A 13931-nucleotide genomic window follows, 5' to 3' on the forward strand; every position below is an offset into this window, starting at 1 on the left:
ACCTTTTTTGCATATGGATCCATAATTGAGGTGGGTACAAGTTGACTTATAACTGAAGTTAGGAAAATTATTCTGGATATGGAAAGGACAATTATCTTTCGTAACAGTTTAGAATTATCGTAAGTTATCACTCTGTCATTAGCGGCAGTTTGCTATTGTGGATTAAACGCATAAGGAAAAAAAAATTTCCAGTTTTGCTACGAATTTAGGAATTTATATGGATACGGTAAGTAAAATATTTGTAATAACAATGTTTACTAAATGTTTGTAATATCATTAGTTATGACTTAGATCATGTGTGTTTAATACATTCGTTTGTTTATTATGATCGAAGATGGAGCGTAAACAAATGGAAGGTTTCCGTTTCAGGCGGCATCATAAAGAAAAACATTTCATAAATGGCATTCATTTCATTTATTTGAAAGTTCTAATAAGAAATAATTAGAACATTGGTAATAACAAATTCAACATATAATCTATACTTGGTAAAATTGCTGTCAATTCAAAAACACAGATGTATAAATGCGTCTGTTTCTTCGTTGTGATCAGAGATAAACGTAAACAAAACATTGGTTGTCGTTTTCTATTGTTGCTTTTTAGCGTGTTTAGGAAACGCATGATATAAAATCGCCTTTATTTTGATAATTCTGGATTTTCAATCATACAACAAGCTAGTCTATAGAGTGATGGTTTTGCTATTCACCAGTTGTATTATACAATAGATATGACAAACATTAAAATTTGTCTGTATTTTGGGTTGTGTTATAACGGGAAATATATGGTGTTTACACCTATCCTGGTTGTAATTTTAACCATTTTTCAAGTTATTAGAACTTTAAAGTATATTAAATGTTTTATTTATTTACAAAAACAATTTGATATTATAAAGAAATACAGTATAGTACAAAGAAAGTATTGGAAATGGGTAGTAAACACATTTGAATAGGCAAATTGCTGGTTGCCATGGCCACAATGGAATTATTTCTGTTAGTTGTGTTTCGAAATTCGCAATTTTCCATTTACACGAGGTCATTAATCGACCAAATTCTCGCATAATTCGGGACCCTACTGTAGTTTCAAAATCTGTGCCTTTGGTGTATTTATCAAATAACTTTGATATGGGACTGGTTCTTGGACTAGGATAGATTGGAGTCTGGAGGAATCTTGTAATCTTCTTTAAGTACAGTCAGCAACCACAGATCGGGATGAAGTCTCTTCCAAATGTGATGTAAGTATGACAGCTTACTTCCTACTGGAATTTGTAAGGAAGGATCATCATAATATTCTCTGATAAGATCTCCTAGTCCAGCCTGCAACTCTTCTGAAAAGTTTACAAGATGGGAATCCTGATGTTCTACCACTGATACGAAAAGAATTTCTTTGTGACAATTCTATGGCTATTGAAGCAATTGGCCTAAAATCGGAATCATGGGTACTCCTAGAAAGACGCTTCCGAGTTCAAGTACCTGCTTGAGCAATCACTTACCGGGTAATTCTATTTACATCCAAACCTGAACCGAAAATATTGGAAGAAACCAATATTTCTATACCTCAGAGACTATCACAACTATTGAGCCACATACTAGCTCTCTCCTCTTAAATACACAAAGGCTGCTACAGCCTCAGAAATCACATCTGAAATATTTTTAACTAAACAAAACAGATAAACCAAAACCAAATTCAAATCCTTTTGCCTGATAAACTCTTTTCTAAAAGACTAGCAACATCTACTATAGAATCATCAAAGTAAGCATTTATACCTACTAGCATTTCTTTAATAAATCAGCTTGCAAACCCAGCATTCAAAGATTTTGTACTAATTCAATAATAGTGGGCTCTATACCAGCGCTTAAATTGAAATCTAGAACAAGATTTGAGGGCTGAATTGTAAATATAAGTAATAAAAATTTTTATAAGTCAGAACATCGTGGTATAGCAAGATTTCAATGCTAAATGAGAAATAGAATTACAAGCCTTCATAAAAGAAGATAAAAATGTTGAGCGCTTTGAAACTCATCACTAAAAAAACTTAATTAAATAAGTGATGTATTAGAATTTGATGCTGAGATATTAACATCATCATCTCCACTATAATCAACAAGACTAGTCTTCTCCAAATATCCCCCTCAACTAAATGCAAGTTTCCTTTTGCACTCTGAAGTTTAACTTGGTCGGCAATCATAGAAACCTAATTGCCTATAAAAGCATACTGAGGTCTTTGCATTCCACAAAATGGTTATCTAAATAAAAATACAATAAAACAATACTAACTGAATCCAATGTAAGACATGAAGGGATGAGAATGACAAAATGCAGTTAACACAAGTCTGCATCATATGATATCTAAGATGTATTACACAGAAGGTCCTCAACTCTCAATTGGTTCCAAGAAGCTGTTTGTAAGTTTAATTTTGTTAAATTTTGGCCTAGGGTTGGCCTAACCTGAATCCCAAGCCTATGATTTCCAGCTACAAAAGTCAATAAATAGTTGGGTTTCATATGTAATAGATATCAGGTTATTACAAGTGTTGTTTTGCTTACTATTTTAAATGACATAATATTGTTTTATTACAGTATTCATCTTATCTTTGTTATTTTCAACTCGATTTGTGTTTATATCTCCGAATGTTTTTAAGTTGTGACTGCCTGTACCAGGGTTATCCCTAATAATAATTGATGGCCCAAGATCTTATTCAAGCATACGATGACACAAATTTTCAGCTAATACTTGTTTTACAGTGCAAAACAGTAGTAAACCAAGTGGTTTGGTTATCAATAGAAAACAAAACACATACTTATTATGTATGGTTTTGTATCAGGAAAACAATACAAAATAATGGGTTGACACACTTTCTTACACACATAATCTTATAATGTATAAGTCAAACACACATAATTCCTTACTTACCAAAGTCTGGTTTCAGCTGCGGTATGAAAACGCTAACTGATCCGGCTCTTGGGTCCAACACAGCATCTTCTAAAGTTCTGGAAAGTAAATACATAAAATAATGTCAATCATTACTAAAAGGCAGTTTAATAACATATCCTAACAAGGCTGGCCTGAATTAATTTTTTTTTTTTTTTTTTTTTTTGTCGGCTACACCCCAAAATTGGGGGAAGTGCCTTGGTATATGTATGTATGTACTGTATGTACCAATACCCTTAACCAAGTTGATTCCAAAATTTTACATTTGCTGCAGACTGATGTTTTGAAATCAAATTAAATCTAGTATGCATTTGTTAAAATCAAGTTTTTTGTCTGTTAAAAGATTATATGAAACAAGCCAGAAAAACATGTGCTGGTCAACGTACAAATAAGTTAGGTTTCTATTGAATAGCAGATGTTTACCTAAAATAAACCAACGCTTTTTATTTTTATATCTTCATTCAATTACACTGCATTCTCGACAGTATATTTACTTTTGAGAAACATATAAGGTCTGTGTCTTCTTCAATTGCACAAAAAATAGGCCTATTGAGAAAGTCTTTCAAAATTTTCGGTGATCAATCTATTCTGAAGAAGTGTTTTAATTCTTTCATTCTACCCTGTTTTGAGTATTGTTCTCCTGTCTGGTGTTCAGCTGCTGATTCTCATCTTAATTTGTTGGAAAAAAACTTACGGTCTATTAAATTTCTTATTCCTGATCTAGATATTAATCTCTGGCACCGTCGTTCAATTAGTTCATTATGCATGTTGCATAAGATTTTTCATAACTCTGACCATCCTTTACAGTCAGATCTCCCTGGACAATTCTATCCTGTTCGTAATACTAGGCAGGCAGTTAATTCTAATAGCCAGGCCTTCTCCATCACGAGGCTCAATACTACGCAGTACTCTAGAAGTTTTATTCCAGCTGTGACCAAGTTGTGGAACGATCTTCCTAATTAGGTGGTTGAATCAGTAGAACTTCAAAAGTTCAAAGTTGGAGCAAATGCTTTTTTGTTGACCAGGCGGACATGAGTCTTTTTATAGTCTATTTATGACATATTTGTTTTATATGTTGCTAATAGTTTATATATGACATGTCTGTTTTGACGTTGTTACTTATTTTAGAATGATTTATTGTTAATTTGTTCTCTTCATTTATTTTTTTCCTTATTTCCTTTCCTCACTGGGCTATTTTCCCTGTTGGAGCCCCTGGGCTTATAGCATTTTGCTTTTCCAACTAGGGTTGTAGCTTGGATAGTAATAATAATAATAATTCATGGCTATAGCAGTTTCTTTCAAATATAAACCCCCACTTTAAAAAACTAAGTGATCAATACAGCAGTCTTTTTCTCTAGAAAGATAATATTCTCCTTGTACAAAATTCACTAAGAATCAAACAATGAAGTTGGGAAATATGATATTTTAATTATAAAATAATTTTTTAATATACTTACCCGGTGAATATATAGCTGCAACTCTGTTGCTCGAGAGACAAAAAACTGTACAAAAAAACTCGCCAGCGATCGCTATACCGGTTGCGGGTGTGCCCATCAGCGCCAACTGTCGGCCAGATACCAAACTCCATGTAAACAAAGACTCAATTTTCTCCTCATCCCACTGCATCTCTATTGGGGAGGAAGGGAGGGTCGTTTAATTTATATTCACCGGGTAAGTATATTCAAAAATTTATTTTATAATTAAAATATCATTTTTAAATATTCAACTTAGCCGGTGAATATATAGCTGATTCACACCCAGGGTGGTGGGTAGAGACCAGTTAAATATGTTTACATCTTATGAGCTAAGAGTTTTTATTTCATTTTAGAAGTTATCAAAATAACAAAAACAAAATAAATAGGTACCTGGTAAGGAAGTCGACTTAGACGATTACTCTGCCTTATAAGTACGTCTTCCTTACGGAGCCTCGCGATCCTCTTAGGATGCTGAGAGACCCCTAGGAGCTGAAGTATCAAGGGCTGCAACCCATACAATAGGACCTCATCAAACCCCTAATCTGGGCGCTCTCAAGAAATGACTTTGACCACCCGCCAAATCAACCAGGATGCGAAAGGCTTCTTAGCCTTCCGGACAACCCATAAAAAACAACATTTCAAGAGACAGATTAAAAGGATATGGAATTAGGGAATTGTAGTGGTTGAGCCCTCACCCACTACTGCACTCATTGCTACGAATGGTCCCAGTGTGTAGCAGTTCTCGTAAAGAGACTGGACATCTTTCAAGTAAAATGACGCGAACACTGACTTGCTTCTCCAATAGGTTGCGTCCATTATACTTTGCAGAGATATATTTTGCTTAAAGGCCACGGAAGTTGCTACAGCTCTAACTTCGTGCGTCTTCACCTTAAAGCAAAGTTCGGTCTTCCTCACTCAGATGTGAATGAGCTTCTCGTATTAACAATCTGAAAAAGTCTGACCAAGCATTCTTTGACATAGGCAAGGATGGTTTCTTAACTGAACACCATAAAGCTTCAGATTGGCCTCGTAAAGGTTTAGTACGCTTTAAATAGAACTTAAGAGCTCTAACAGGGCATAAGACTCTTTCTAGTTCATTGCCTACGATCTCCGATAAGCTGGGAATATCGAAAGATTTAGGCCAAGGCCGAGAAGGCAGCTCATTTTTGGCTAAAAAACCAAGTTGCAGCGAACAAGTGGCTTTTTCCGACGAAAATCCGATGTTCTTGCTGAAGGTATGAATCTCACTGACTCTTTTAGCCGAGGCTAAGCATACCAGGAAAAGTGTCTTAAGAGTGAGATCTTTCAGGGAGGCTGATTGTAACGGCTCCAACCTGTCTGACATGAGGAATCTTAGTACCAGGTCTAAATTCCATCCAGGGGTAGCCAAACGACGCTCCTTGGTGGTCTCAAAAGACTTAAGGAGGTCTTGCAGATCTTTATGTTGGAAAGATCTAAGCCTCTATGCCGGAAGACCGATGCCAACATGCTTCTGTAGCCCTTGATAGTGGGAGCTAAAAGGGATCGTCCTTTTCTCAGGTATAATAGAAAATCAGCTATTTGAGCTACAGAGGTACTGGTCGAGGATACAGAAACTGACTTGCACCAGTCTCGGAAGACTTCCCACTTCGATTGGTAGACTCTAATGGTAGACGCTCTCCTTGCTCTAGCAATCGCACTGGCTGCCTCCTTCGAAAAGCCTCTAGCTCTCGAGAGTCTTTCGATAGTCTGAAGGCAGTCAGACGAAGAGCGTGGAGGCTTTGGAGTACCTTCTTTACGTGTGGCTGACGTAGAAGGTCTACCCTTAGAGGAAGACTTCTGGGAACGTCTACTAACCATCGAAGTATCTCGGTGAACCATTCTCTCGCGGGCCAGAGGGGAGCAACTAACGTCAACCTTGTCCCTTCGTGAGAGGCGAACTTCTGCAGTACCTTGTTGACAATCTTGAACGGTGGGAATGCATAGAGATCCAGATGTGACCAATCTAGGAGGAAAGCATCTATATGTATTGCTGCTGGGTCCGGGACTGGAGAGCAATAGATTGGAAGCCTCTTGGTCAGCGAGATTGCAAAGAGATCTATGGATGGTTTACCCCAAGTGGCCCAAAGTCTCTTGCACACATCCTTGTGGAGGGTCCATTCGGTTGGAATTACTTGCCCTTTCCGACTGAGACAATCTGCTATGACGTTCAAGTCGCCTTGGATGAACCTCGTTACTAGGGAGATGCCTTGACCTTTTGACCAGATGAGCAGGTCCCTTGCGATCTCGTACAACGTCAGTGAGTGGGTACCTCCTTGTTTGGAGATGTACGCCAAGGCCGTGGTGTTGTCCGAGTTTACTTCCACCACTTTGCCTCGAAGGAGATACTCGAAGCTTTTCAAGGCCAGATGAACTGCCAACAGCTCCTTGCAGTTGATATGCATGCTCCTCTGACTCGAGTTCCACAGACCTGAGCATTCCCGACCGTCCAGTGTCGCGCCCCAGCCCAAGTCCGATGCGTCCGAGAAGAGAACGTGGTGGGGAGTCTGAACAGCCAGGGGAAGACCCTCTCTTAGGTTGATATTGTCCTTCCACCAAGTCAGACAAGACTTTATCTTTCCGGAAATCGGGATCGAGACCGCTTCTAGCGTCTTGTCCTTTTTCCAGTGAAAAGCCAGATGGTATTGAAGAGGACGGAGGTGTAGTCTTCCTAGTGATACAAACTGTTCCAGGGATGACAGCGTCCCCACCAGACTCATCCACAGCCTGACTGAGCAGCGTTCCTTCTTCAGCATCTTCTGGATGGATAGCAGGGCTTGATCTATTCTGGGGGCTGATCGTCTTGTTGTTCAGCAACGTCCTCATTAGATAGTTCCTCATCCGAAAACTGATGAGGAAACGGCAACGGAGTGGGCAACGTCTGGCTCGCTGAGTCCGGTCGCACTGGTGCATGCGTGACGGAGCCGGACGCAACGTCATGGAATTGCTGCACAGTCTGTGAACTGTCAACAACCATGGGTGCGCGAGGAAGCACAGCGTCCACCCGAGACTGTCTAGACCGTCTGGGTTGTGCAGTCAACACCATACCGGGTTGCTGAGGTTGACGCACCGCGTCAAAACAAGTCACCTCTGATGGTTGTTGAACGTCCTGAACGTCAACAACCACCTCCGAGCGTCGCTTAACGTCAACGTGCGGCTGGCAACCCACACTGGGTCGCATCGGTGGAGGAACCACCTCAACTGGTAGACGCGAGAAGGTTACCTCAGCGTCAACAGGACGCACAACCGACCGGTTGGAAGGTTGTTGGCCAGAAGGTTCGGCAGCAACCTTCTCCGCATAAAAGTCCTCTATCAAGGACGCAAACTTAGACTGCATGTCTTGCAGCAAAGCCCATTTAGGGTCTACGGGAGCAGGTGCGGCAACAGACGGGGTTAGCGACTGAGGCGGTACCGCTTTCCATCCCTGAAAGCCTTGTTTATGCATGACATAATTGTACAGCAAAACTTCAAAGGCTCGAAAACAGCTGTGAAGTTGACCTGTAAAAAACTTGGAGCATCTCCTGGCCAGGCGCCAGGGAGAGTCTACGAGATTTGAGAAGTCTATCTGGGCAGAGGCAGGAACTCCCAAGCCGAGAACTTCTCTCGTGTCATATCAGACTCTCGCTCTATAAGCCAGTTTAAAAGAAGGGAAAGCAAAGGCTGTATCCCCCAAACTCCTCCTAGTGATAAACCAGTCGCCTAGCAGACGTAAAGCTCTCTAGGAGAGCGAGAGAGCACTAGCTTATAAACAACGGCTTCGAAGTAGCTAGGCCTAGTGTAAGCTCTGACGTTTAGGCGAACGAGGAGCAGCAGTTACAAAAAGATCCGGACAAAGATCCTTAAAAATCAGCATGATTTAATTTAAGTCCATAGAGGGCTAAGCAGCTTTAGGCTCCTCTCCGTCAGACAGAGTCCTCAAGGGAATATCAGTAGGAGGGGGAATAGCAACTTCCTCATCTAAAGGATGAATGAATGATATGACAAATTCGAAGATAATTTGTATTTTTCCTAACCATACAAACCTTAGCTATTTACAAAGGGTTATTACTTTTAACGTAGCTGAAATGGCGAGCCATTAGAATTTAACGAGGGTGTATTACCCCCGCGCTAGTTAGCGGGGGGGTAGGGGAGTGGTAGCTAGCTACCCCTCCTCCCCCTCACACACAGGTGAATACTCACTTTCACTTAGAGGTAGGACTTGTCTTGGGGGACAGGGCTGGCGGGCAAATATGTGTAAATAGCTAAGGTTTGTATGGTTAGGAAAAATACAAATTATCTTCGAATTTGTCATTTGTTCCGTAACCGAAATACAAACCACGCTATTTACAAAGGGTGACTTATCCCTTAGGAAGGGTGGAAAGTCCCCAGCCATACTGGCTTTGGCTTTACCCGGGGACTCAGAATCCGAGTGAGTCGCACTCGAGAAAAGGAGTCCCTGCACCTCACAAGTTCCTTGCACCGCAAGGAACCATGTGGCCTACGTAAGCTTGTGTGTGAAGGAAGAAGTGTGACCCGTCTTAGGCAGTTGACCTGGAGTTCCAGAAGGAACTCTGGGTTAGGACGTTCCCAATACCACCTCGTCAGGGTATGGGGGACGCGACAGTATTGACTCAATACTCGGAACACAAGGAAGCATGGTTTACCTGCAGAGGTTCGAGGTCAGCTATGCAGAGACCAGGATGCTGCTTCCCCGTAGAGGGGATGATGAAGAAAGAAGTAAGGGCCAGACATACTTCTTTCGTTCATGCAGACTAAAACCTGATAACAATGCCCTCAACCTTCTGCTACCTGTCCAAAAAGGAGCCTGAGGTTAGACCAGCTGTTGTGTAGCCACCACAGAGCGATAGAAAACGTATCGAGACTCCTGTGGGTCACGCCCTGCAGGAAGCGGGCTGCGAAGGTCATCAGACGCTTCCAGACTCCAGCTTGTAGCACCTGCGTCACAGAGTAGTATTACTCGAAGGCGAGGGACGTTGCGATGTATCCAACATCGTGCTGTAGGGCGACGTGACGGGGGAGGGTCTGAAGACAGGTCGAGATGAATGTCCTTGAGTCCGGGCTGAAGAGGTATACTGGTGACTCTCCCCCCATGTCCTCCTTGTGTTCCCAAATCGGCTGCAACTGAGGCCAAACTGCAGCTGTTCCCAGCGCTAACCTCTCGATTCCTGTACTGGCAAGAAAGAGAAGGTCTTGGGACATCAGACACAGAATGGAGACTCAAAATCTTGAATGAATCGGACCGAAGGGTCGGGACCCTCAGATTCTGAGTCTAGCCAACAACTCAGGAGCGAGCCTGAATGTTGCCTTCCCCTCTTCCTTAGAAAGGGGGGGAGTAGTAAGAGACCAAGAAGATTGCTTACACACTGGCCGTGGCCAGAGTGAGCAGAAGACCCAAGGCGGAATACAATCCGAGGCCTGTCGTAAAAGGGTCTTGAGAAGATCTCTTAAAGGACTAAAAGTCCGAGCCATGCTCCAAGTTGGAGGTCTTCCTCCGACTAGGGCAGGGACGATCGTAGCTTCGCATGAGCGAGGATAGATCCAGCGGGCAGGAAAAAGTTATTCCTTTAAGCCTGAAGGTCAGGGAAAGGCTGAGCGACAGGCTTCATTGCCAAGAGCGGAAAGGAGTTTCCTCCCGCCGAAAGGCAATAAGACCGTTATTGCTGGAGAAGAGGCCTCACGGGAAGAGGTATATCTCCCACGGCACCAACCACCTTAGACTCTTCACTTTGCCTGGGAGACCCCTGTGGATGACTATCGCAGATGACGCGACCTCCGTACCGCGACTGTAGCGGGTTGTCTACTTCTAGAGGAGGAAGCGTAGTGTCTCCAGGCATGAAGCCGAAGCGACGCCCCGGTTCGGGAGAGATGTCGCAGTGTGGTTGATTGAGTAGTCTGCGCCGTGGGAGAAGCTCTCCCGGGAGTTCCGTCAGGGGAAGCAGAGGGTCCAGAAACCGTTCTGCGCATAGTCCCAGTGGAGCTCTCCCATTGAAAGGTTGACAGACAACCTGGTTTTGTTGAGACCCATTGTCCGCAGACAAAAAGGAGGGAAGACGCAGGCGTCGAAGTTGTCCCACCATCACCGGAATGCATCTTGCCAGAGTCTCGGGGTCTGAGACTGGGGGGAAAACTAGCGGAAGCTTGAGGTTCCAAGCTGTCGCGATCAGGTCCCCCAGACCAGCACTTGCTGGTTACCCAAGGTCAAAGACCCCTAGGTACACTCTCTCTATGAGGCTCTGCTCGGATAGTCTGAGAGAAACATTCCCCTGCCTGGAATGAGAGAGCCGATGGTGGAATTGAGAGAATCTCAATCATCCCGGTATCTCTACTGCAAGATGTGAAGGTGTGAAAATGCGTCCCTTGCTGGTTAGCATGAAGTCGACACGCAACGGGGCGACTTGGCAGGAGCGGTAGGATCTGAAGAGGGGCCAGACTAAGGCCCTTAAGCCTGCCTGAATGATGGAGAGGTATCCTTCAGGTCTTGACCATAGGCCTGGACCGGAACATGCCCCCCCCCCTTTCCTTTGACGAGTCCGAGAACCGCATCAAGAATGTGGGGAAAGGACGAGAATATCCACTACCATCAAGAGGCTCCATAGGTCAACACCCATTGCAGGTTTAATAGTTCCGCTGGTCCCATAGGGCCAGGGAGTCCGGTTAAACATTGCCTGAAGCCACCGGAACTTGGATCGCCCCACATGGAACTTATCCTGAGGCGACCGTTCGGACTATAAACGGGTCAATGAGGAAAGAAGAACTAGGAAACGTTCCAAGGTAGGGCTGAAAACTCTGCTTGACTGAGAACAGGTACTGCGACTCTCCTCAGTCTTGCCACAGTCAACCGAAAGGAAGGCTCGGAGGATGTGGTAACAGAATCTGGCGTCCCCAGGTGGTCACCCATCCTAGTACCGACGTTGCTTAACCTCGCTGGACGGACGAGAAGCGGGGTTTCCAACGTGGTAAGGCGGTTGACTCAATATCATGGCCAGATACTCCAGATGTTGAGGCAGAGGAAGAGAAGGCTCCAAGCAAAATACCATGAGCCCACACTCATGGTCAGCATTCGGAAGCTTTTCCCGGCGCTGAAGAAGGTCGAAACCCGAGCCTACCGGAGTTGACCAGCCCTCCAAACAGCAGAGGAGGCGGAAGTCTGCACCTGAGCGGCCAAGAGGAAGGCAGGGAGAGTTCTCTGGGGAAACAAACCTGCTATGCCACGGCGGGATAGCCACACTGCATCATAAGCAGGAATACTTGCAGTTTAGGCTGAATTCGACGAGCACCCTGGAAGATGGATGGAATGGAAACTGAAAGTACCCGTCCTTCCGATCCAGGGTTAAAGGAGTCCTGTCGCCTCGTTACCAGTCTGATCGATTCTGCTGGTCTACGCTGGCCGAAGTTTGTTCGACAAACTTGATCAGGGCTGAGAGGTCGACTATGGACATCCCCTCTCAGATCCTTCCTTACAAGAAAGGATCGACTGAGGGGGCCGGGGGTGAAGCCGTCGATGATCCTAAGGAAGACCTTCGCCTAAGGTATGGATCATTCTGCCCAACCGGGCAACTCTGCTGATGCTATGGCATAGAGGTTCAGAGACACTGAATTCGCTGACAGAGATGGCAGGCGCGATATCCTTGGCTACTCACAGAGATTGTGCGGGAATGGGCATCGGGAAGCTGTCATTCGGATGAGTAACCTTAAGCATCCTCCCAGCGAAAAAACCTGCAATCCTAGAGTTCGTGAACTCCTTTTAGGACTATGCCCCCCCGGGGGAGTCTCCCGTGCCATCTGTTCCTGACAGGAGGAAACTGCAATTGGACACCTTGTCCCAGTTGTCGTAGCCGATAACTTAGGCCGACGTGGTTGAAAGAAAAGGGAGCTGGAGCCCTGCAGAGTCTGGAAGAAAGCGCCTTGGAGGAGTGAAACCGGAAGTCGATTTACTCCGCACAGCAGATGTCTAAGTCTCTGTCCTTGGGCAAAGACAAAACTCTTCTCAAGGATGGAAGGGTGTCTGAGGTCGTTGACCTCCACAGATGAGACACCCGAAGGAAGCCTTCAGTCAGCGCGTCCAGATGGTACAACATCGAGCTTGTCCGCAAGTAGATACTTAACGACGAAAGGCCAAGGTGCCTGAGCTCGAGAGGAGGAAAGTACCCTTGATCTTTCTGTAGCTTCCTTGAACCAAACCTCGGGCCGTAACCGAGGAGGGAAAGAACCTGGTAAGCTCCCAGAGGAAGAGGTAAGCAGTCACCCCTTGTCCGATGGAGAAATCTTGAACGGAAAGCCCCCCCCCCCGCCAAAAATCCTTCCAGGGCGGGAGAAGGAGAGAGTACTCGTGCAGGAGAGGGGACCCTCGAGACCGACCTCTTGGGAACCAACTTCGCCCTGGGGGAAGTCACCACGAAGTCCACTCCTCTCTTTCTCTTCAGCGTAGGAGAGACAGCCGCTGGTTTGTTACCCTGGCCGGTGAGTGCTGGTTTCATAACCCTCATTAACGCCCGTGCCAGCGGATCAAACCATGTCTGCTGCTCCAAGGACACAGAGTCCGAAATCCTCGCTAAGGTGAAAGGGATCGGGCGATCCTTTGGAGAGGACACGACGGTTCCTGCCTGAAAAGAAGGTGGGAAGAATGCTGTACTGACCTGTCTTCGTCCTGCACTACCAACCTGTGCTTGGATGGAGGTGATCCCGAGTGCCGCCTAGGAGCACGCGTCCCTGCTGCTACCACCGGCTGTGGAATTCGCCGCGAACTATGGTCGCGCGAGGGCGAACGGTCGCGCAAAGGCGAATGGTCGCGCGGGCGCGCAGGCGAGCGGTCGCGCGGGCGCGCAGGCGAGCGGTCGCGCGGGCGCGCAGGCGAGCGGTCGCGCGGGCGCGCAGGCGAGCGGTCGCGCGGGCGCGCAGGCGAGCGATCGCGCGGGCGCGCAGGCGAGCGATCGCGCGGGCGCGCAGGCGAGCGATCGCGCGGGCGCGCAGGCGAGCGATCGCGCGGGCGCGCAGGCGAATGGGCGTGAGGGTGGGCAGGTAAATAAACACGTGTTCGAGGCGACGAACGCAAGCGATGGCGTGACGGCGAGGGATCGTGCTGCCGCGTAGGTGAAGAAGATCGCTGGCGGTAAGCGATGGCGAGCAGCATGTGTAGGTGAATGATCGCGTGATAGGGTGCGATGGTGATCAGCATCCGCAAGAGGGCGAGCGTTCAGGGTTGTGCGATGAGGAGCAGCATGCGTAAGCGGGCAATCGTGCAGGGTTGTGCGATGGCGAGCAGCATGCGCAGGTGAATGATCGCGTGAAAGGGTGCGATGGTGATCAGCATCCGCAAGAGGGCGATCGTTCAGGGTTGTGCGATGAGGAGCAGCATGCGTAAGCGGGCAATCGTTCAGGGTTGTGCGATGGCGAGCAGCATGCGCAGGTGAATGATCGCGTGAAAGGGTGCGATGGTGATCAGCATCTGCAGGAGGGCGATCGTTCAGGGTGGTGCGATGAGGAGCAGCATGCGTAAGCGGGCAATCGTTCAG

At 45.8% G+C, this 13931-nt stretch overlaps 1 protein-coding gene across 1 annotated transcript in view; it reads right to left on the reverse strand.

Annotated features, from left to right (window-relative positions):
* LOC137621654 (ribosomal RNA processing protein 1 homolog B-like) overlaps positions 1 to 13931 on the reverse strand; it is a 127106-nt gene that overhangs the window by 46897 nt on the left and 66278 nt on the right. The window contains exon 6 of the mRNA XM_068352138.1: positions 2909 to 2985. Within this exon, the coding sequence (XP_068208239.1) occupies positions 2909 to 2985 (77 nt within the window). The remainder of the gene's footprint in view (positions 1 to 2908; positions 2986 to 13931) is intronic.

Source organism: Palaemon carinicauda, chromosome 28 (genome assembly GCF_036898095.1).
Source record: "Palaemon carinicauda isolate YSFRI2023 chromosome 28, ASM3689809v2, whole genome shotgun sequence".
NCBI lineage: Eukaryota > Metazoa > Arthropoda > Malacostraca > Decapoda > Palaemonidae > Palaemon > Palaemon carinicauda.